General features: G+C 55.5%; 7 protein-coding genes across 7 annotated transcripts; 4 read left to right on the top strand and 3 right to left on the bottom strand.

The window, feature by feature from the left end:
- Window positions 1-406: 406 nt before the first annotated feature.
- C8A04DRAFT_9979 (Sodium/hydrogen exchanger family-domain-containing protein) lies at window positions 407-2,797 on the top strand (the record flags this gene model as incomplete). The annotated part of the gene is made up of 4 exons (XM_062785706.1): window positions 407-449; window positions 538-561; window positions 678-1,481; window positions 1,551-2,797. 4 exons carry the CDS (start codon window positions 407-409, stop codon window positions 2,795-2,797), a joined length of 2,118 nt encoding a protein of 705 aa, XP_062639541.1.
- Window positions 2,798-3,861: 1,064 nt separating this feature from the next.
- Window positions 3,862-5,052, bottom strand: C8A04DRAFT_10046 (uncharacterized protein; the record flags this gene model as incomplete). The annotated part of the gene is made up of 1 exon (XM_062776446.1): window positions 3,862-5,052. The coding sequence occupies one exon, from the start codon at window positions 5,050-5,052 to the stop codon at window positions 3,862-3,864; it is 1,191 nt and encodes a 396-aa protein (XP_062639540.1).
- Window positions 5,053-9,041: 3,989 nt separating this feature from the next.
- On the top strand, window positions 9,042-10,971 carry C8A04DRAFT_35158 (uncharacterized protein; the record flags this gene model as incomplete). The annotated part of the gene is made up of 2 exons (XM_062783064.1): window positions 9,042-9,429; window positions 9,593-10,971. The coding sequence occupies 2 exons, from the start codon at window positions 9,042-9,044 to the stop codon at window positions 10,969-10,971; spliced, it is 1,767 nt and encodes a 588-aa protein (XP_062639539.1).
- A 585-nt stretch (window positions 10,972-11,556) lies between these two features.
- C8A04DRAFT_10062 (tubulin domain-containing protein) lies at window positions 11,557-13,567 on the top strand (the record flags this gene model as incomplete). The annotated part of the gene is made up of 5 exons (XM_062776454.1): window positions 11,557-11,628; window positions 11,740-11,945; window positions 12,035-12,527; window positions 12,639-13,210; window positions 13,273-13,567. The coding sequence occupies 5 exons, from the start codon at window positions 11,557-11,559 to the stop codon at window positions 13,565-13,567; spliced, it is 1,638 nt and encodes a 545-aa protein (XP_062639538.1).
- A 395-nt stretch (window positions 13,568-13,962) lies between these two features.
- On the bottom strand, window positions 13,963-16,050 carry C8A04DRAFT_35156 (Poly(A) polymerase central domain-containing protein; the record flags this gene model as incomplete). Its single annotated transcript, XM_062783063.1, has 2 exons — window positions 13,963-15,105; window positions 15,157-16,050. 2 exons carry the CDS (start codon window positions 16,048-16,050, stop codon window positions 13,963-13,965), a joined length of 2,037 nt encoding a protein of 678 aa, XP_062639537.1.
- Window positions 16,051-16,964: 914 nt separating this feature from the next.
- Window positions 16,965-18,366, top strand: C8A04DRAFT_10067 (uncharacterized protein; the record flags this gene model as incomplete). Its single annotated transcript, XM_062776457.1, has 4 exons — window positions 16,965-17,006; window positions 17,075-17,232; window positions 17,283-18,172; window positions 18,242-18,366. 4 exons carry the CDS (start codon window positions 16,965-16,967, stop codon window positions 18,364-18,366), a joined length of 1,215 nt encoding a protein of 404 aa, XP_062639536.1.
- Window positions 18,367-18,534: 168 nt separating this feature from the next.
- Window positions 18,535-19,357, bottom strand: C8A04DRAFT_35154 (uncharacterized protein; the record flags this gene model as incomplete). The annotated part of the gene is made up of 3 exons (XM_062783062.1): window positions 18,535-18,620; window positions 18,698-19,051; window positions 19,153-19,357. 3 exons carry the CDS (start codon window positions 19,355-19,357, stop codon window positions 18,535-18,537), a joined length of 645 nt encoding a protein of 214 aa, XP_062639535.1.
- Window positions 19,358-19,853: the final 496 nt, after the last annotated feature.

The following is a 19,853-nucleotide window of genomic DNA, read 5'->3' as shown; positions in this document are numbered from 1 at the left end:
TTTTTGGGGAAGCACTCGGGGCCCTGGAGAGGGGACCTTCCACTGTGGGACGAAGCCAAGCCAAGCACGCCAAGGGAAAGTTGGCGATTTCGTCTCATCCTCCGTCTCCAACCTTCCATTTTACATGTGCCGGAAGTTTCCTCTACGCGCTCTCTCTTGTTGCGCCATGTCCCATCGTCTGTGTTGAGGACTACTTTTTTCTCTCGTTCGTGCCTCTGGTTTCCCGCTGTTTTTGTGAACCGACGGCATCCCCCGCGACGCCTTCGAACGACGAGTTAGCGAACGGATGAACAAATCGACGACACATTAGTAATTTACGCCGCGAGATCGTCAACTCCCTCGACTCAACCACCCTCGCGGGCGCACGCGACCTACGTGTGCGGGCTACGCCCACATCTCCCCCGCCATGATAGCAGAAACCATCGCCAGCACCCTCGTGGGGCTCGCCAGTACGCCGTGACTACCCCTCCACGCTCCTAGCGCATAGCTTGCAGACACTCCTTCCAGTCTACCACAAACGCTGACAGTATGTCGCAGAGAGGGATGAAGAAGACCCCGCCGGTATGACCTGACGCCCGCTGAGCCTGAACGAGCCCTCCCCCCGAGCACGAGAAGACAAGACATGGGAAATAAGACATACGAAGAGGACGAAGTAACGGCTACTAACACGCCCGCAGGCGATGACCCCCCCAAGGAGGAGAAGGATGCGTCGTGGGCCATATTCATCCTGATTATGCTGCTCATCGTGGCCTTCTGCACCAGTTACACCATGCAGCAGCGCAAGATCACCGCGATCCACGAAACCGTCGTCTCCATCTTTGGCGGCATGACCGTTGGCCTGATCCTGCGCGTTTCCGGCTTCGACTCGATCCGCGACCTGGTCAACTTCAACTACCAGTACTTTTTCAACCTGCTGCTCCCCCCCATCATTCTCTCGTCCGGCTATGAACTCCACCAGGCCAACTTCTTCCGCAACATCGGCACCATTCTGACGTTCGCATTTGCCGGTACCTTCATCTCGGCCGTCGTGATTGGCGTGCTGCTGTTCCTTTACACCTCCATCTCGCTCGAGGGCCTCGATGTGTCGTGGATCGACGCCATCTCCGTCGGGGCCACGCTGTCCGCCACCGACCCCGTGACCATCCTCGCCATCTTCAACACCTTCAAGGTCGATCCGAAGCTGTACACCATCATCTTTGGCGAGTCTATCCTGAACGACGCCGTTGCCATCGTCATCTTCGAGTCCGCCCAGAGCGCCGGCAAACAGGGGGGCGGCATCGGTATCTGGAGCGCCCTCCATGGGATTTGGTACTTTTTGTCCCAGTTCTTTGGCAGCTTGGCTATCGGTGCGCTGATCGGCGTCCTTACCGCGCTGGGGTTGAAATACACTTACGTCAGGCGGTATCCCCATATCGAAAGTTCCCTGGTGGTCTTGATCGCATATGCAACATACTTCTTCGCCCAAGCCATCGGCATGTCCGGTATGTGCTTTCTTCTTACTTTCTCTCGATTCTTTGTAAAATGATCATGTAACTAACCCCCCCTCTTAGGCATTGTCGCTCTCCTCTTCTGCGGGATCACGCTCAAGCACTACGCCTACTTTAACATGTCCCGCCGCACCCAACTCACCACCAAGTACTTTTTCCAAGTCACAGCCCAGCTGTCGGAAAACTTCATCTTCATCTACCTCGGCCTCGCTATGTTTACGGAGAAGAACCTCGTCTACCAGCCCCTGCTCATCATTGTCACCGTTCTCGCTGTCTGTGTCGCCCGCTGGCTTGCCGTCTTCCCCCTTTCCAAGGCCATCAACTGGTTTATCCGCTACCGTGCTCGTCGCCAGGGCCGCGAGGTGGCCGACGAGCTGCCCTACAGCTACCAAGCTATGCTCTTCTGGGCCGGCCTTCGCGGTGCCGTCGGTGTCGCCTTGTCCGCATCTTTCACCGCCAAGGAAACTCAGGCCCTTCAAGCCACGGTGCTAGTCGTCGTCGTGCTGACCGTCATCATCTTCGGCGGGACCACGGCCCGCATGCTCGAGATCCTAGGCATCCGCACCGGCGTGACCGAAGAAATCGACTCGGACGACGAGTTCGACATCGAAGCCGTCGGCGGCGGCCTCTACAAACGCTCCGACACCGGCATCGGATTCAACCACCGCGCCCGCAATCGAGGTTCTGCCCTCCCTCTCAACACCGTCGGTGGCGGCGACTCCAGCAACCGTGCCAGCAACGGCAGCGGCTGGGCCTCCGGCTCCCGATCCCCCAACACGGCCCCGCTCTCCCGTCAAGGCAGCCACAGTCGCAGCCGCGCCAAGAGCCAGAAAGGCCTCGGCAGCCTCAACAACGAGTACGAGCGTTCCGAGCTCCTCGGCACCAACACTGCCGCTTCCTCTCCCGGCATCGGCCGCAGCGGTGGTGGCCGCAGCGACACCGACTCCGACTTCGGCAGCGACATCGACATCTCCGATCTACCCCCTCCCGCGCCCGCGCCCATCTCCCGCGCTCGTTCACCCATGCTCAAACCCGCGAGTGCCGCGGGGTCTTCGCAGCACGACAATAGCGCTGCGAGCCCTGCTGCTGGTAGTGGCGGTGAAGGCGCGAGTGGAAGTGGGAGTGGGACACAAACGGACTCGTCACATCAACAACCGTTGACGGCGACGGCGGCGATCCGGCAGTTGTTTAGCACTGAGGACCCGACGGCGTTGTTTAGACAGCTGGATGAGGATTATATCAAGCCGCATTTGTTGCTGGATGGGGGGAATGGGAGAGGAGGAGGAGCGGGAGGAGGAGGGGGGCATTAAGCGTGTCATTTAAGGGCTGCTCTCTTTTGGAGGGGCCCGGTTCCTTTCTTGTTTAGACTTTTCTCTCTCTTCCTCTCTCTGTCTTCTAGCTTTATTCAGCTGGGTTTTATCTTAACCGTACCGTTTCATGCTGCTGAAATCGACGGTGGTAGTGAAGTGTGGTGCTGGTATTTTTCCGTGATAGTGAGAGCGTGATAGATGGTTTGGACTCTGCTATCTACCCCCCCATTCTCCTTTTTCCCTTACAGGTATGTTATACCATGCTAGCTATGTATCATGGCCGGGGGGGAGGGTGGCCGGAGGGAGGGGTATGAATGAAAGGGATGAAAGGGACGGAAAAGGATGCATGGTACGAAGAGGTGAAACGACGGAAGAATTCCTTTCCTATTTGCTTGGCGGGAGGCGGTGGATTGCGCAAAAACGGCGTTTTACCGGGTTGGGGGTTGGGGGCTGGGGTGTAAGCCATTGATTGATAGGTAACGTAACGTAACACGCCGCTATGCAGTAGTAATGGATTGTGTGCGATATACTATTTATGTACTAAAGGTACATACCTGAGAAAGTAGGTAGATGCTGTAGTGGACTCGAATTATGGATATGTATGTGTTGGCTCGGCCGTTCTACTGTGTCTAGAAACCCGACATTGGGGGAATTAAATACAACGTCCAACATGGTCAGCGTCTAAGATGCATTCCGTGAACTGCTACCGCGCGCAACCTAACTCCTATGAGCTCAAGTAATCAGAGCCGAAATCAAGGTTGGAGACTCGGCAACCAAAGGTAAAACACAAGAGAATCCAGAATTCGAATTCGGCTATACCATACTTATATGCCCACGCCCCTCATCCCATGCTTTTAGTCTCCACGACAAAAGGGTATAAGTGTATCGCTAACTAAGCCAGCAAAGGAACAAGGCCTCCCTCCCCACCTGGCCCCGATTTGACGTTGTGAACCATCGACCAACCTTGAAGCACCAGGCTTCAAGGCAGAGGAATACCCATATCAACCCCATTACATCCACTCTCAACGTAATAATCCATTGGTACAGCCCACCTATCCCAAACATTATTTAGACCGCCCCTCACCAACAACCTCGTCCACCTTCCTCGGCTTCTCCCCATCCTCCATCATAAACCCAAAACTCGGCTCCCGAGGCGGGTTATGTATCCCCGGAATCCCCAGTCCATTCCCCTGCAATCCCCTCTGTGCCCCTTCTACTACTGGTGATGCCCCCTCAGCGGCTATGCCCTCCTCGTTTTGCTGTTGCCGTTGCTGTACCCTCCGAATGCGCCCCGTCTGCTGGTTCACCCACGACGAGACACTGCGGAATCGTGCGGGCAGGTCCTCACTGCTAGTGGTGTAGATCGATTCTCGGTCCCCGTTACCGGTGATGCGGGGGGCGCTGCCGGCCGAACTGTTTTGGCGGAAGGGTCCTCGGAGAAGGCTAGCTCGGGTTTGGGCTTGGGCCTGTGATTTTGGCTGGGTCATCCAAGAGAAGCGGGCGGTGTACTGCGTCTGGGGGCTGTTTGTCGCCGAACTTGGGTCGGCCGTTGGCGCAGGAGGTGAGATGACTGCATCTGTTACGATAATATCGCCGTCGCCGAAGCCGGAAGAGAGTTCACTTGTGGCGTTGCTCGCCTGGCGATGCAGTGGGTCCGCGTTGTCTGAATTGCCGAACTGTGGACCAAGAAAAGGCTGAGTGTAGTACGATGCCGGGGAGGCTTTAGAATAGAGAGGGCTCGCGGTATTATCAGTCATGACAGTGGCGCCAAACTGAGCTGCGTTGGTGGAACTGAAAGACCCCTGAGCCTGGTGTGAGTAGACCGCCGGTAGGTCTGTCATGACCGTGATTTGAGGGCGGGTGACAAGCGTCTGTGTATCTTCGGGGTTGGGCCGCTGTTGGTAGGTAACTCCAGAATGAGCAGAGCCGCGCCCCGAAGATATCATGAGCTCGGGAGCAGCCAGAGGCCATGGTTGTATGGGCGGTTGCTGCCCTTGCGTTTGGTCCCGTTCATCGAAGTCTCCCAACGGCAACAGAGTATTTCGCCCTAAAGGAGCCTTCTCGTGGTGCATCGACTGCTGGCTGGCCCTTGGGTCTCCTAATGGTTGCCACCCCCGTTCTCCCAAAAAGGAGAACTTGGACATGTCCTTGGGGTCATCGGGATGGCGGGCTTTTCGAGACCGTTTCAGCATCCTCCAGACTATCCAAGAAATGAAGGAGATCAGAATGAAGCCACCTGAAGCTATTAGTAACATGAATTATACGCTGCAAGTTCTCCCGAGGTCATACCTATCGAGCCGATAGCAACGAGAATGTGTTGAATCATTGGGTCCATCCCAGTTTGCGCCACCTCGAGAGTCTGGTTATCGGGTGGAATATTACCCATTGGTCCTCCGGTCGATGGATTACTGGGTAACGGTGCTAGACTGGGACCCTGTGTAGCCGAGGAGGCAGCCGCAGATCCGAGGTCCTTGTCCCCAAAGTTGGGGTCATCCACCTTACCAGCTGCACTGCTCGGCTGTATTATTGGTGTTGAGGTTGCGGCAGCTGAGTCAATCTACGTTCTGAGTTAGAGACGCTGATGGGACGGAGGAAATGGTGTCATACCTCAGAGGTTGGAGTAGCGGATTGTAGTAGAATTACCCCTTGGTTAACCGCTTCTGGTGCCGAGGTTACCACCCCCGAGGAGATGGCTTCGGTAGGTGTAGTCGTTGTTGTGGGGGTTTCTTGTATCGTGTCGTCTGGCGACGTTGTCTCGGCAGATGTAGTGGCAGACGTCGAGCTGGTATCGCCGCCCCCGTTGTCGTTGTTTCCACCACGCCCGAAACCACCTCCGCCATTCCCCCCTCCTCCATCTCCATTGCCAAACCTATTACCAAAGCCTCCTCTATTTCCGCCAAAACGGTTGCGCCCGGCGCTAAAATCACCCCCTTTACCATCGTTATTATTACCGCCTCCAAAGCGGCCGCCGTTTCCAAAGTTGTTATTCTTATTATCGTTCCCGTTGCCGTTACCACCGCCAAAACGATTACCATTGCCAAAGCCACCTCCACGAAAGAACCCTCCTCCCCCTCCACCTCCACCTCCACCTCCGCCATCACCCCCACCCCCGTTGTTGCCACTGCCGCCCCCGTTGCGACCAAACCCAAAGCGGTTATTGTCTGTGTTGTCGGTACTCCCATTACCAGCCCTTTTCCTCTCCCGTCGGCGGCGATCCGTCGTTCTCAACGTGTTTTTCACGTCGGCTGTCCACCTTTGCGTCATTGCCCCTGAAGGGTCGTCGAGGGGTGCCATGCCGTCACGTCCTGGGCGAAATCATCTTCGCCCCCTTCCGAGCGTACTAGTCCAACGAGTTGGCCCGGAAGTAGCGTGAACTTCAAGCTGGGCTTCACGCTCGAATCAACGTAAGATCGCTTGAATGTCGTTAGGCCTTCCGTCTTAGTTCGGATCAGTTGTAGGTACAAGAAATTAACCTAGAAACGGTATTACAAAACTGGTGGTCAACGATGAGGGCAACGAAGGTTAGAGTTCAAGAGAAAGCAAGAAAAACGCTAAGCTTTGGGAAGCCCGCCCCCAGATGTGCATAGGAGAAGAAAGCAGGGCCAAGATCGAAAAGAAAAAGATTCGACATGGGATAAGCTTCAGCTTGCTTGGGGTTCCCCACGTTGATGGCTGATGCCGTGGAGTAACGCATAAAAGACGGGACCGAGCTGCCGATGCTAGTGCGTGCATCAGGAGATCGAATCAAGAGCGGCTGTTTTGGATGACAGAGCTGCATTGAGGTAACGGTCGGGGGCAAAAGCAAGGGTTCGAGCTTCAACCACTCCTCCGAGCCCAGATCTCTGGTACGGGGAGGCTTCAACCGCCTCGGATCTAGTGTCAAGTCTCCCACTGCCGGGGATCATGACAGTCAGGGGAGGTTAATTTGTAGATGCGACTGGTGAACAAATTTGCAACGCCGATAATATGTTCTCATGTAAGTCCACATGCTGCCGGAGTACACTTTTTTCGAATACAAAAGATGGAGAGCGGAAACATCAAGTCTGAAGTTGATGCAGCTCGTTGACCGGAGCCCTCGCAACCTCACCACATGTTGGGCTCTCTTGGCCACCGTTGTGACACCGCACAAGCCCTCAGTCTTCAAACGCAACCCCGACGCAGCAATTAGCCGCTTGGCATCGCTGCAAGGGCGGGAAGGCGGATGTCAAATTGTCAACGACGAGTTCCGACGAGCAGGGGATGTCCAGCGTCTCAGTCAGGGGTAGGACGTTTCAGCCGGGGACAACCTTGGGGCATGCGGCTTTGTCCGCTTCGACGACGAGGCAGGCGGAGGTGCTGCTCTCTGGAGGAAGACTCAAATGAGACCAGACCTCAGAATGCGTTTTTCCTTCGATGTCGCGATGTGATCGGAGTCTCGTGGGCTCAATCCGTTTCGGGACCGATACCTGAGTCGACGCCGAGAAAAGTGATTACATCCGGACCTTACGTCGTGAAGCGCGATAAGCCATTTTAACCTTTGCCGCCAGTTAGACAACAACTGTGACAAAATAAGGGGGAGGAAAGTCGCGGCTCCTAGTTACTCTGAGGCACGAGACCAAAAGATCTGGAGATCTGGTGGTAGATGTGGGACGGGACGAGACGGGCGGATGGATTTTTGTGAGAGATGAGGTCTTCGCAGCTTGTTAAGGTCATTGAGGATTATCCGTACCAAGAAGTCGAATATCGCGCTTGATAGTATGGCAATATGGTAGGTGGCCGCCGAGGGGTACCTGCCATTTTTACGTTGCCAGTGCCCCAGTCGTTCCATTCTATGTATTTCGCTGATGAAGCAGGAGCGAATGTGTGACTTACCGTTGCATTACCTACATCAAATTCAACGGAAGGTGAGACCACAGCCGTTGAGCTACGTATGTACCTACAGATGTTTAGGCGCCCCCTTTGTCGGGCAGGTGTAACGGGAAGGATCTGGAAGGGACCTACCTACCGACCTACCTAGGTAAGGTACCTAGGTACCTCACCTTACTGACCTTTGGTCAGTGCCAGAGGTACACTACCTAGTTGCGTGACCGAGATAGATACCCGATAGGTCTCGCGGGTGTGTGTCTGGAGTTTCGGGTAGTTCGGGATCACGGGGAGGCGTCGGAGTGTCTCGGCGTCTCCAAGCCGACGGAGTGCCCCACGTTTTTGAGGGTTGATACTTCGTACCAAGAATGTCAACACTATCGAGGGTTACCGTGCTTGGTTGTGGTGGTTTGACCACAAGGTGCCCGTATACTCTGGGTAGCCATGAATTGGTCGATATGGATCGGCCAAGCATGATGAACCTCGCACACAATTTCTGATACATATCCCATTATTTCGATTTCTAGTTTACCATTCACTATCACCCAGCTTTTTGACATTGAGTCAAGCTGCGACTTTGTCTATTCCTGTTTATAACTCGGATTTTGAGTTTGATAGTTACATATTTCATCCTCCTAACCCTGCACATGTAGTTCCGGTTCTTAAGAGCCACACATAATTTTTAATCTCCGAGACTCGCCAAATGGAATTTTCGCCTCAGGTCTGCTGCAGGTAAACGTCAAAAAATATCTCCACCAACACAACATTGAAAAACCCAGTGTTTGGCGCGGTTAATTTACCGCTGGGTTTGACATGTAAGCTAAGCCGGAATTTGACAAGGTTAAAACACAGTCAGCCAAACCCCTGAGATCGGGCACAGGCCCGGACTGTTTTATCGACTCGCCGCTCCATTTCTTCAGGAGAGACCTCGACTCAGAACTTGGAAATATTTTGTCGTCATCCAGCCTGGGCCCTGTAGCGGAGACTTCGGCGGACACCGGCGGGGTGCCGTGGGGGTGACGGACGCATGTGAGTGGCCCCTCAGGAGCCGCGCTAGCAGAGTGCGCGAATAGGATAAAAGTCGCAACAGCGGGATAAAAAAAAAAAGGGAGTGGGCGTGAACAGGCTCGAGACAGGCCCAGGAAGCTCCCGGCGTCCCACCCAGCCTTATCTTAGTCACCGAATATCGGATTTCCATCGCTCATCCCACCCACGCCGTGAAATCCTCGAAACTTTTCAGCTTGGTCGGTTCCCTCCGACTCTGACCAAGAATTATTTCTTGATATTGTCTACCAGCCCCCTCTTACCGCCCTTCTCCCCTCTCCCTTCTCCCTTCGTTCGCCCTTGGCCGTGAACCCCGCCAGATCCCTAACCCCACCACTCGCGCCTGTCAGATTAAGCCATGGCGACGACATCAAGAGCTCTGACCAAGCTCGCGGTGCCCTCAACGGGCGCCGTGCTGCTGCAACAATCCTCGTTCCACGCCGCCGGCGTCCCCCGATTGTTCCTCCAGGCCTCACGCAGGTCAATTGGCGCGCGCCCGGCCTTTGGCAGCAGCAACACCCAAAATCTTCTTTCCCGGCAGTTCCGACGCAACGCCTCTAGCGATGCTGCTGCTCTGGCGCCGGCGCCGAAGAAGCGTCGCTTTCGAAAGCTGCGCTGGACCTGGCGTCTCGGATATCTCTCGGCCCTTGCCGGCATTGGGTACATTGGCTACGGCGTCTGGCTGGACCGGCACCCGGAGCCGCAGCTTGAGGCTGACTCGACTAAGAAGACCCTCGTGATCCTCGGTAAGTTCGGGTTTCCTTGTCATCACATGTGCCCCAACTGCATGGTGGGCGTATCTGGAGCATTTTTGGGGTGGGGAGGAGTGTGGGTTGGCCGGATCGATCAAGTGTGATATTTTTGGGGGCATGATCCTCGCTGACACGTGCTTTTTTGTTTCCACGCTAGGAACCGGCTGGGGTTCGGTCTCGTTGCTGAAGCGTCTCGACACGGAAAACTACAACGTCATCGTTATCTCGCCGCGCAACTACTTCCTGTTCACCCCGCTCCTCCCGTCATGCACCACTGGTACCATCGAGCACCGCTCCATTATGGAGCCGATTCGCACCATCCTCCGTCAGAAGAAGGCGAGCGTGCGCTTCTACGAGGCCGAGGCTAGTTCCATCGACCCGGACCGCAAGGTGGTGCGTCTGATTGACACCTCGGAGATCCGCGGCGACATTACCGAGACTGAGGTGCCCTATGACATGCTGGTGGTCGGTGTGGGTGCGGAGAACGCAACCTTTGGCATCCCCGGCGTACGTGAGCACTCGTGCTTCCTGAAGGAGATTGGGGATGCCCAGCGGATTCGCAAGAGGATCATGGACTGCGTCGAGACGGCTGCCTTCAAGGACCAGTCCGCCCAGGAGATTGATCGGTTGATGCACATGGTTGTAGTCGGTGGTGGCCCGACCGGCGTCGAGTTCGCCGGTGAGCTGCAAGACTTCTTCGAGGAGGACATCAAGAAGCTGGTGCCCGAGATCAGCGACCGCTTCCGCGTGACGCTGATTGAAGCTCTCCCTAACGTGCTACCCATGTTCTCCAAGCAGCTGATCGAGTACACCGAGAGCACCTTCAAGGAGGAGAAGATCAACATTCACACCAAGACCATGGTCAAGAAGGTGACAGACAAGACGGTCGAGGCCGAGGTGACCGGCCCGGACGGCAAGAAGGAGAAGGTGGTCTTCCCGTACGGCCTGCTGGTGTGGGCGACGGGTAACGCCGTGCGTGGCGTGGTCAAGGACCTGATGGCACGCATCCCCGCGCAGGCCAACTCGCGACGCGGTCTGGCCGTGAACGAGTACCTCGTTGTCCAAGGCACGCGCGACATCTGGGCGGTTGGCGATTGCGCGGTGGCCGGGTACGCGCCCACGGCCCAGGTGGCCACTCAGGAGGGTACGTTCCTAGCCCGCTTGTTCAACAACATGGCCAAGACGGAGCACCTCGAAAGCAAGATCAGCGAGCTCAGCTCGACGCTGAACCTGCAGCCGGGCAACTCGGCGGCCATCTCGCACGAGATTGAGGCCCACGAGCGCCAGCTCCGTCGCATCAAGGACGTTAAGCCCTTCCACTACAGCCATCAGGGTAGCCTGGCGTATATCGGTAGCGAGAAGGCCGTGGCCGATGTCACCTGGTTCAACGGCAACGTCGCTGCGGCTGGCAGCCTGACCTTCCTCTTCTGGCGCAGTGCGTACCTCAGCATGTGCTTCAGCACCCGCAACCGTCTGCTGGTCATCAATGACTGGCTCAAGTCCAAGGTCTTTGGCCGTGACCTGTCGCGGGAGTAAGCGGAGGTGATATTGAAACAGCTATAAAAAACCTTCCATTTCGGGAGCGACACTCTTCAGCATTTGGCGGGCGAGCAGACCCTCCTTTCTTCCTTTTCTGTATCTTCTCATCTTCTATTTTCCTTAATGTGACGGGTTTTAGGAGTCCGGTTGAAAATAATTATTAGACCACGGGCTAGACTGGGTTTAGCCGGATAGATGAAGGCAATGATAGGGTATTATTTGTATAATTGATATACCTGGACAATGGAGAGCTATGAACGGATTTCATCTTACGAGTTGTTTTTCTGTTTCAGGTGATGTTCATGTTGTGTTAGTGAGGCGGTCCTTGACGTGGGGGCATAATGTTATCGAGATAGCTTAGTATTGCATGGTATATTATTATTTTGAATACCTTCTTCCCTCAATTCTGCCGTTGTATCGATCCCCTTTTTCATCCCTTTACCGGAGAGCCCTCGGGGGAACTACGTTGGTCATTGTGCGAGAGGGTTGGGGTTGGATTAGCAAGAGTATTGAGGCATCCACTTGTGAGCTCACTCCTCGACCTCGACCAAACGAACCTCATCGTTTCCAAATCAACACAAAATGCACGAAATTATCACACTCCAGCTGGGGCAGCAGGCCAACTACCTTGGGACACATTTCTGGAATACTCAGGTAAAAATAACCTTTGCTGCCACCGCCTTGTCCCCCACTTCCCCCTCCTTACAAATCGCAGATTTATGATATCACATGACATTATTTCATTGACTGACCGAACTCACACAGGAATCGTATTTCACATATTCTCCAGAGCAACCAGAGTCACCCATCGACCATGACATTCATTTCAGGCCCGGTCTCGCTCCCGATGGCACCGAGACCTTTATGCCTCGCACCGTAATTTACGACCTCAAAGGCGCCTTTGGCACACTGCGCAAGATCAACGCTCTCTACGACGTCAACGACGAGGCCACACCTCCTCATGCTCTCTGGTATTCTACTTAACTCTTCTACTGAGGATTTGTTTTCTTCAAGTATCACCACATGAGATAAACCAACAGAAACTAACCCTTCCCTATAGGCAAGGCCCCCAAGCACCGGCCACCACAACCCTCACCACAGCCAACGTCCCAATCCCCTTATCCCCCTACCTCGCCGCCCTCAACGCCGGCCAGCCCACTACCCGCCCAACCCCATCCCAAGTCCGTTTCTTCTCCGACTACGCCCGCGTCTTCTACCACCCGCGTTCCATCGTCCAGCTGCACGAACACTCCCACACCCAGCAACAACAAGCCGCTTCCCCCTCTTCGGGCACGATAGGCAGTTTCGACCACCACGCGGCGGGTGAGTCGTTATTCCGTGACCTGGATAGGGAACATGACTTGTTGGATCGGGATCTGAGGCTGTTTGCGGAGGAGGCGGATTGTATGCAGGGGGTGCAGGTTTTCGCTGGGTGGGAGGATGGATGGGGAGGGTTTGCGGCGAGGTATGTGGAAAGATTGAGGGATGAGTATGGGAAGGTGGGGATTTGGGTTTGGGGGTTGGAGGAGGGTGCTGTTGCGGGGGTGAGGAGGGTGAGTTTTTCTCTTATCTCTGTTTTTCACCTCCCCCCTTATTTTTCTGAACAGAAGAAAAGGGGGCTATGAACCTCCGAATATCTTACTCATCAACACACACACCACCAGGAAAAACGTCTCCTCAAACTCACCAACAAAGCCCGCGCCCTCACAGAACTCTACAAACAAGCCTCCATCGTCATCCCCCTCGCCGTGCCCACCTGTCTCCGCCACAACGTTCGTCTCGACCTTTCCATGCCCTGGCACACCTCGGCCCTGCTCGCGGCCGCCATGGAAAGCGCCACGCTCCCATCTCGCCTCAAAGACCCGCTCAAGCGCGAGTCCCTCGGTGGTATGGCGGACGTGCTTAATGTCATGGGCAAGCAGAGCGTGGCGGGACTGCAGATGAGTTTTGGCAAGCCCAATGATGGCGACAACAACGGAGGGCAAGGGAAGGGAAGTAGGAAATTGTCAGAGGAAGATCTGGCCGAGGGTGTGCAGTTGGATATGCGGTTTACGCCGTCTGATCGGTTGGATCCGTACGCGAGGTCGATGAATGGATTCAGCGGGCCGAGGGTGTTTAGCCAGCTGGTAATGTCGAGGGGGTATGATGAGAATGATGAGGAAGACAAGGAGGGTGTGGAGAGAGACGCTGCGGGACGGCGGATCCGGAGGAGTGCGTATGAGCCCGTGACGAAGAGGTACGTGGGAATCCTGAATCTTTTTGTTTGTTTACACTACTTGAAGGTCTAACAATCAACAGCTACACATCCTCCCTTCGTTTCCCCATCCTCGACAGTTTCCCGCTCATCTTCCAAGACACAACAACGACAACCACTTCCGACGACGAACCAAACCCGCTCACCGACCCCATCAACATCACCACCGCTCTATCTACCGACTCGTCCGTCTCTGGCAAGCTCAAGCAGCTGCGCGCGACCGTGATCCGCTCCATCGGCCTTGAGGACCGTGAAACGCTCGGAAATGATTTGTTAGAGATGGCAGACGAGTACCACGAGGGATGGTCGAGTGGGAGTGATGAGGGGGAGGATGATTGATGGGTGAATGGACGTTCTACTTTGTGAATATCATGGGAACAAAACATTTAGCACTAAGATGAGGGGGACAAAGGAACTACATAGTAGTAGCAAATCTTGACGAGGCAGCTGGTGCCTCAAACCTAGCGTCTATTAGTCTAGGAAGAAAAAAGCTTCTAAGATAGTTACACATCTCATAAGAGAGACAGACACCATTGTGTGCCCAAGAACGCCAAGCAAGCAAGCCGCCGTCGATGCGATTCCCTCCTCTTCTCCTATCCCTTCCCCATGTCGAAAAACTGCCGTCCTGCCAAACGTCCGTCCAGATCTACCTCTCTCCCATCAAACTATCACCTCACCTTCCCAAAAACTAGCAAAACCTAGCAAATACCCCTCATCAACCAACCCCGCGGCTTCTAACCCACCGCGGCCGCAGCCTTGGAAGAGGGTTGCTGTGGGCGCTGCTGCTGCTGCGACTGCTGCTGTTTCTGTTGGGCCGAAGCCGCCGTCGGCCTCGGGAGTGGCGGTTTGTTCCCCGCAGCCGGAGTCGGTCTTTTGGCGGGTGGTAGGGATTGCCTGTTGCCCGGCTCTTCCGACGCGAGACGCTTGAGGCTCTTCTTAACGGGCTTAGGCTTGGTCTCGCCGGGTTCAAAGACGTCGTCGGGCAGAGCGGTGTTCTTGATGTGCTGGATGGACAAGAACATCTTGCCTTCCTTGTACAACTCGTTGGAGGTACACATGGCCTTCCAGTCGTTGACTTCGCGCGAGAGGTCGAGCGACCGGGCGCCCTCGACTAACTGTAGCCCGATGTAGTGGTTAGTGGTGTACATTTCCATCTCTTCGGGCTCGGGCTTCTTCATCTCGGGGATGTCATGGAGCTTGATGTCGTCCTTGTCGTCGTGGCTGCTACCGTTGAGGTCGGCAGGTTCGTCTTTGATGTTGGGTTTGCTTTCGGGTGTGGTCGCGGGTGGTGGTGCCGTTTCTGAAAGGTCCTGCTTCATCGGCACGCCATTCTCTGTCTTCACTTGGGGGTTCTGTTCTTCCTTGGCCGGCATGCCATTGGCTGCCGTCTTGCTTTCTTGCTTGGGTTCCGCCTTCACAGGGTTCTCAGCATCAGCGGGTGGTTTGTATACGTGAGCAAGGCTGCCTGTAAACACCACATCCTCGACTTGCGCATTGTTCTTGCATCGGTGCTCTCGTTCGTAACCCTTGTTAAAGGGCCGGGCTAAAGCAATGGAAGGGTGCATCTCGAGCTTGTTCACCAACAGTCGTACCCTCGACTCAACAAACCCGGACCAGACATTCTGCGCTTCCTTGGTCCTGCTGGACGCGATAACTGTGAGATAGTACCTGAAGCCTGAAGTGAAAAAGGTGTGCTTCGTGAAGAGGTCTTTCCACTGCCGCTTTCCCAGCATGATGTCCTCTGTTACCTGCACCCCTGCCCCGAGCTCTTCCTTGATAACTGCCATGGATGACTTGCCAATGTTGTGTGTGGCACACATGGATGGGTAGGACGGCGTGATGATGGGCATCTTGTGGTGTCGGTCACTGGGATAAATCTACTCTGTGGTGAGACATCAGCGTCGACCGGGACCGGGTTCGCTACTCACCTTCGGATTCCACACCGCGACCCTAGTGACCGGGCACCCATACTCAATCTCCTGGAGGAGGACGGGAAGCGGCCATGGCCACTTGCACATGATATGGAAGAATTTGTTGACAACCACCGCGCTTGTGGCTTTGGGGTACAACTGGCAGACGCGGGCCACGAGCATCGCCCAGGCCACACCACCGGGATAACCCATGATGTTCGCGTAGATGGCCTTCCGTTGCGCCCAGAGTTTGATCGCTCGGAGAGCGAGTTTGAATGTGGCTGGTTCGGGGACGAGATTCAAGATGTCATCTGTGACTCGAGTTCCGTTCAACGATCGCACCTCGTTCTCGCTCAACCCGCGGAGCAGGTTGTTGTCGGCTAAGCTCCAATTCTTGTCGTCGGGCAACTGTTTGAGGGATTGGATCGAGCAGAAAATAAGATCGATGCTGATGCCGGAGAACTCAAACTTGATGATGGGCACAAACGCCTCGGGGACGGGTGTCAAATCGGTGATGGCGCCAGGCGGGGCCATCTCGACGAGGACCTGGGGGAAGATCTCGAAATACTCTTTGACGGTGACATATTTCGGCGCGACGACGAGCGTATCCATATCGGAACCGGGACCGTAGACACCGAGACGGTAGCTGCCGTAGGTGAACACCCTTCCAATGGCATCTCGAATCAAGATGGTGTTCTTGGGCTCCTTCTTCTCTGCCGCCTTCTGCACAAACACATTCGTAATCTTCTCGAGGTGACGCAGAACTTCCCTTCTCTTTTCGGTCTCGGCAGGGCTCTCGAAAGTACCCTGGGCGCGCAGCTCCTGGTGCAGCGCGTTGTTCAGTCGTTTCTCCTGCTCTGTCGGTAAAGCCGTGGAGATAGGTGGCGTGACGCCATAGATTCGTTCGGACATGGTGAAGGAAAATAATTAAAATTGATGGCGGATTGCCGTTTTCACGAGCTGTGACCGTGATGTCAAAAAGTTAGGTGAGAAAAGGAAACGAGGCGATTCGTCTGCGGGCTCGAAGGTCGCGAACTGGAGATCGCGAAAATCGCCTTGAAAAGAAAAAGGTGGGAAAATGAGCGGACCGGAGAATTCGGAAAGTAAAGGGAGAGGGAAAGAATATCACACTATTGGAATAGAAAGAATCGCGCCGCCGCGATTTCAAGACGTGGTTTAGCGATTGCGACGGCGACGACGACGAGAGGAAAGTGTTGCAAGATAAATCGGCAGACCGAAGATGGGCTGGCGTTTGGCAGGCTGAAATGTTCGACAGGGGTGGATAGCGCGTTTCTCTGATGGCAGTGCACGTTCTGGCGCCCCATCCTCCCCCCTGCATGGCGTTTGTGGCACATACAGCGCCTGTAACTACAGGGTACGTACGCTTGTACGGTACGATACGCGCTAGGTCCCAGTTTCGGCACCGAGGTACCGTACCTAGCTCAACGAACTATAGACCTATCTTGACGAAAGCAGATACATCTGAAAAAAGACGCTTCCAGGATCTAGCAAGATGCTCTTTGGTCTTTTCCGGCTTGCATCTACATAGTACGCCAATATGCTGCCTACCTAATCAACGAGTGAACCTCATGATACTGTCCCGTACATTGACCATTGACACGCAGCGCCCCACAGCCACATGCAGTCACTTCTCCACCACAGCACTCCCCCGCCCCCACCTCACGCGCTCACCAACACCTACCTATTTCATGTGACAGCGTTTGAGCCTTCACCAACTCCTGGGGCCAGAGGCACAGAGCTGAAACTTTAGAGCAGCAGATTTACTCTCCCCACTTAGACCTCTAGCGCCTCGATGGGGACAAACAATGAAAAAGACATTGCTGCTTTGTTTCATCCACGGTTTCAAGGTGCGACATTCTAACAACATCACCAACATTCAGGACGGCCGTGACAGGCAGCTGACAGACATCGCTAGGGTGATGAGACCACCTTTGGCAAAAACTATGCCTTCGTCGAGCACTTTCGCAGGCTCGTCGCAGGCGCTCTGCCCAAGCTGAACGTCCGGGCCACCGTCTACCCGACATTCGAAACCCGTGGCGACTTGGGCGAATGTGTCACTCGATTCAATGACTGGTACGTAATCCCTACTTTGTATTTCCAGTATCGACATCTAACATCCACAGGCTCCTCAACAAGGTCATCGACCTCGAAGTAGCCGCCGGCACCCCTTCCCCCACCATCGAGCCATCCGTCCGCGTCGTGCTCGTCGGCCATTCCATGGGCGGCATCGTCGCCGCGGAGACGGCCATCAGGATCTCTTCAGAGAAGCCCGTCCACAACTCAGTCGACGAGGACAGCCCCGCCAAGGCGGCCACCGCCATGCCACCAGCCCCCAACGCGCTCATGTTCCCCTACATCCAGGGCGTGCTCGCCTTCGACACACCCTTCCTAGGAATCTCCCCCGGTGTCGTCGCCCACGGCGCCGAGTCTCACTACGCCACCGCGTCGGCGGCCATCGCCCAACTCAGCGGCCTTACTAGTTTATGGGGTGCTGGGACGAAGGCGGCTAACCCGAATGACAACGCCAAGGCCAAACCTGCGGGCGCATTGCCACCCGCCTCGGATCAAAGCCGAGACAAGCCAAAGGACGACAAAGCGGGAACAGCCTCGACAACCAGCAGCGGCTGGGGTCGATGGGGCACGATCGCAATGGCTGCCGGTGCTGTAGGCGCGGTAGCCGCAGGCGGAGCAGCGGCTTACCTCAACCGCGAGCAGATTTCACAGGGCCTTGGGTGGGCGACATCACACCTGGAGTTCGTGGGGTGCCTGGCGCGCAAGGAGGAGCTCAAGAGGCGGGTTGCCTACATGCTTCGGCTCCAGAAGGAGGTCGGCGTTGGGTTCGGGAACCTGTACACGCGGTTGGGGAAAGCGGCCGGGTCGAAGCAGGTCAGTATGGCGGGCACGGTGCTGGGCAGCGACAGGACGTTTTGCGTGGTGCCACAGCGCGATCGGGCAGGGGACTGGCGGCAGGCGGTGAACGACCAGGCGACAGATGAAATCGGGGCGCACATCTGTGAGTATTCTGCCTCAACGGTGGGACGAGTAGGAGTGTGTTAGGCCTGTCGTGCTAATCGTGTTGCAGCTATGTTCCAACCGAAGGATAACCCGGGGTTTGAGAGGTTGGCCAATGAGGCCCGGGATATGGTTGCGGGCTGGCTCCGTAATGACTGGTACGAGAGCAGCGCAGGAGAGGCCGTTCGACCATGATGATGAAACACGATCTGGGTGGGCCACGTAGATTTAGTCATGGCCGTTAAACATTACATACTAATGGCCCTCGTGGCGTCTTCTTACGTGTCTTATGTACACTTGGCCTCCTCCTAATGGACCGACAACCTGGGAATTCGTTCATTCATCCCCCTTCGCACGGACGGGCTACTGTGTCTTCTTCTGGGCTGGCTTGCCGGCACCAAGGTACCTTCTCCGCTGCTTCAACATGTGGCTGTAGAGAATAACCGAACCTAATCCAGCCGGTCAGCAACACATCCGCCTCAATACGCCGCCATTCTCCAACGAAGAAATTCAGTGGAGCACTCACCAGGGGCGTAAGTCAACAACACGGCGATCAGCGCAAAGGGGTACCACGACGCCAGATCCTCGGCGGGGCCCAGCAACGCCTGCAGGGTCATGGCAACCTCGCTGCTGATACCAACCGGATACAGCACCAGAAAGGCGCTGTAACGCAGCCAGTTCAACCAGCCGGGCACGCTATCAAATTGCTTGAGCGCAAAGAAATTGTACCGGATCACCTCCGTCAGACTCCAGGCGAGCAGCATCGACGAGTAAAAGACGCTGGTGTTGAGCTGCGGGAACGGCCAGCAGACAGCCCACATCAGGAAGAGGCGGCTGGCGACTTGCATCGCGGTAGTGAAGACGGGAGCGGGAACGACACCTGGGTACACGGATACAGGTGGTCAGTTTTGATCCTCAAAAGTGCCTGTCTTGACTCAGGACTGGGGAGAGAACGGGAAAGGAGATGTAGTTCCAACGCACCAGTCAGAGCATGCAGCACCTCCATGAACGCAAACGTCTGAGTGATACGCGCAAAATTGTCAACCGACAACGGCACAAACGGCGTGCCCTTCCATCCAGCGACGATCGCAACGCGCCCCAGAACGGTCGCCCAGGCCACGGCCGAGGCGGCGTTGTAGAGCACGAGGTAGGCCTTTTTGAGGCCGAACCCGGTCGATTGCGCCATCTTGTCGGTTCGGCGATTGGTATTGAATTTCTCCCGGCTTTTGTCTGCTGCTAGAATGTGGTGTGGTGGGGGGATGTGATCTGCCGTCGGGATGTAGTTGTGGTTTTTCGGACGAAAATTGTTGACTTGGGACGAAGTTTTGTTGACCCCTGTGTTCCTCGGTCGGCTGGGGATCGTGCCTGCCGCAGTGGACCAGCCGCTAAAACCCGCCCCGGGCCTCGGGTTCAGGGCCTTGCTGCCCCACCTAGATGCCTACCTGATCCAGGGGCCCGTGAGAGCTGGGCTGTTTCCTTCTAGTGTACAAACAACAACAATGAACTACTCCGTGTTGACACCGAGACCTTTGAGCAATGCTCAAAGTATAATTACAAATACGTGTATTCGAGTGATATTATTCTTGTATTCTTTATTTCCAGTGTATTTTATCCCTTTCTATCACGCCCACACACCACAACGTTTCAAACCCCGAAACCTCCTCGAAGCAAACAAGGAGCCG

Source organism: Dichotomopilus funicola, assembly GCF_033296635.1.
Source record: "Dichotomopilus funicola strain CBS 141.50 unplaced genomic scaffold C8A04scaffold_10, whole genome shotgun sequence".
In the NCBI taxonomy this organism is placed as follows: Eukaryota; Fungi; Ascomycota; class Sordariomycetes; order Sordariales; family Chaetomiaceae; genus Dichotomopilus; species Dichotomopilus funicola.
Note: the sequence above shows the minus strand (reverse complement) of the source record. Positions and strands in the feature narration are given on the sequence as shown.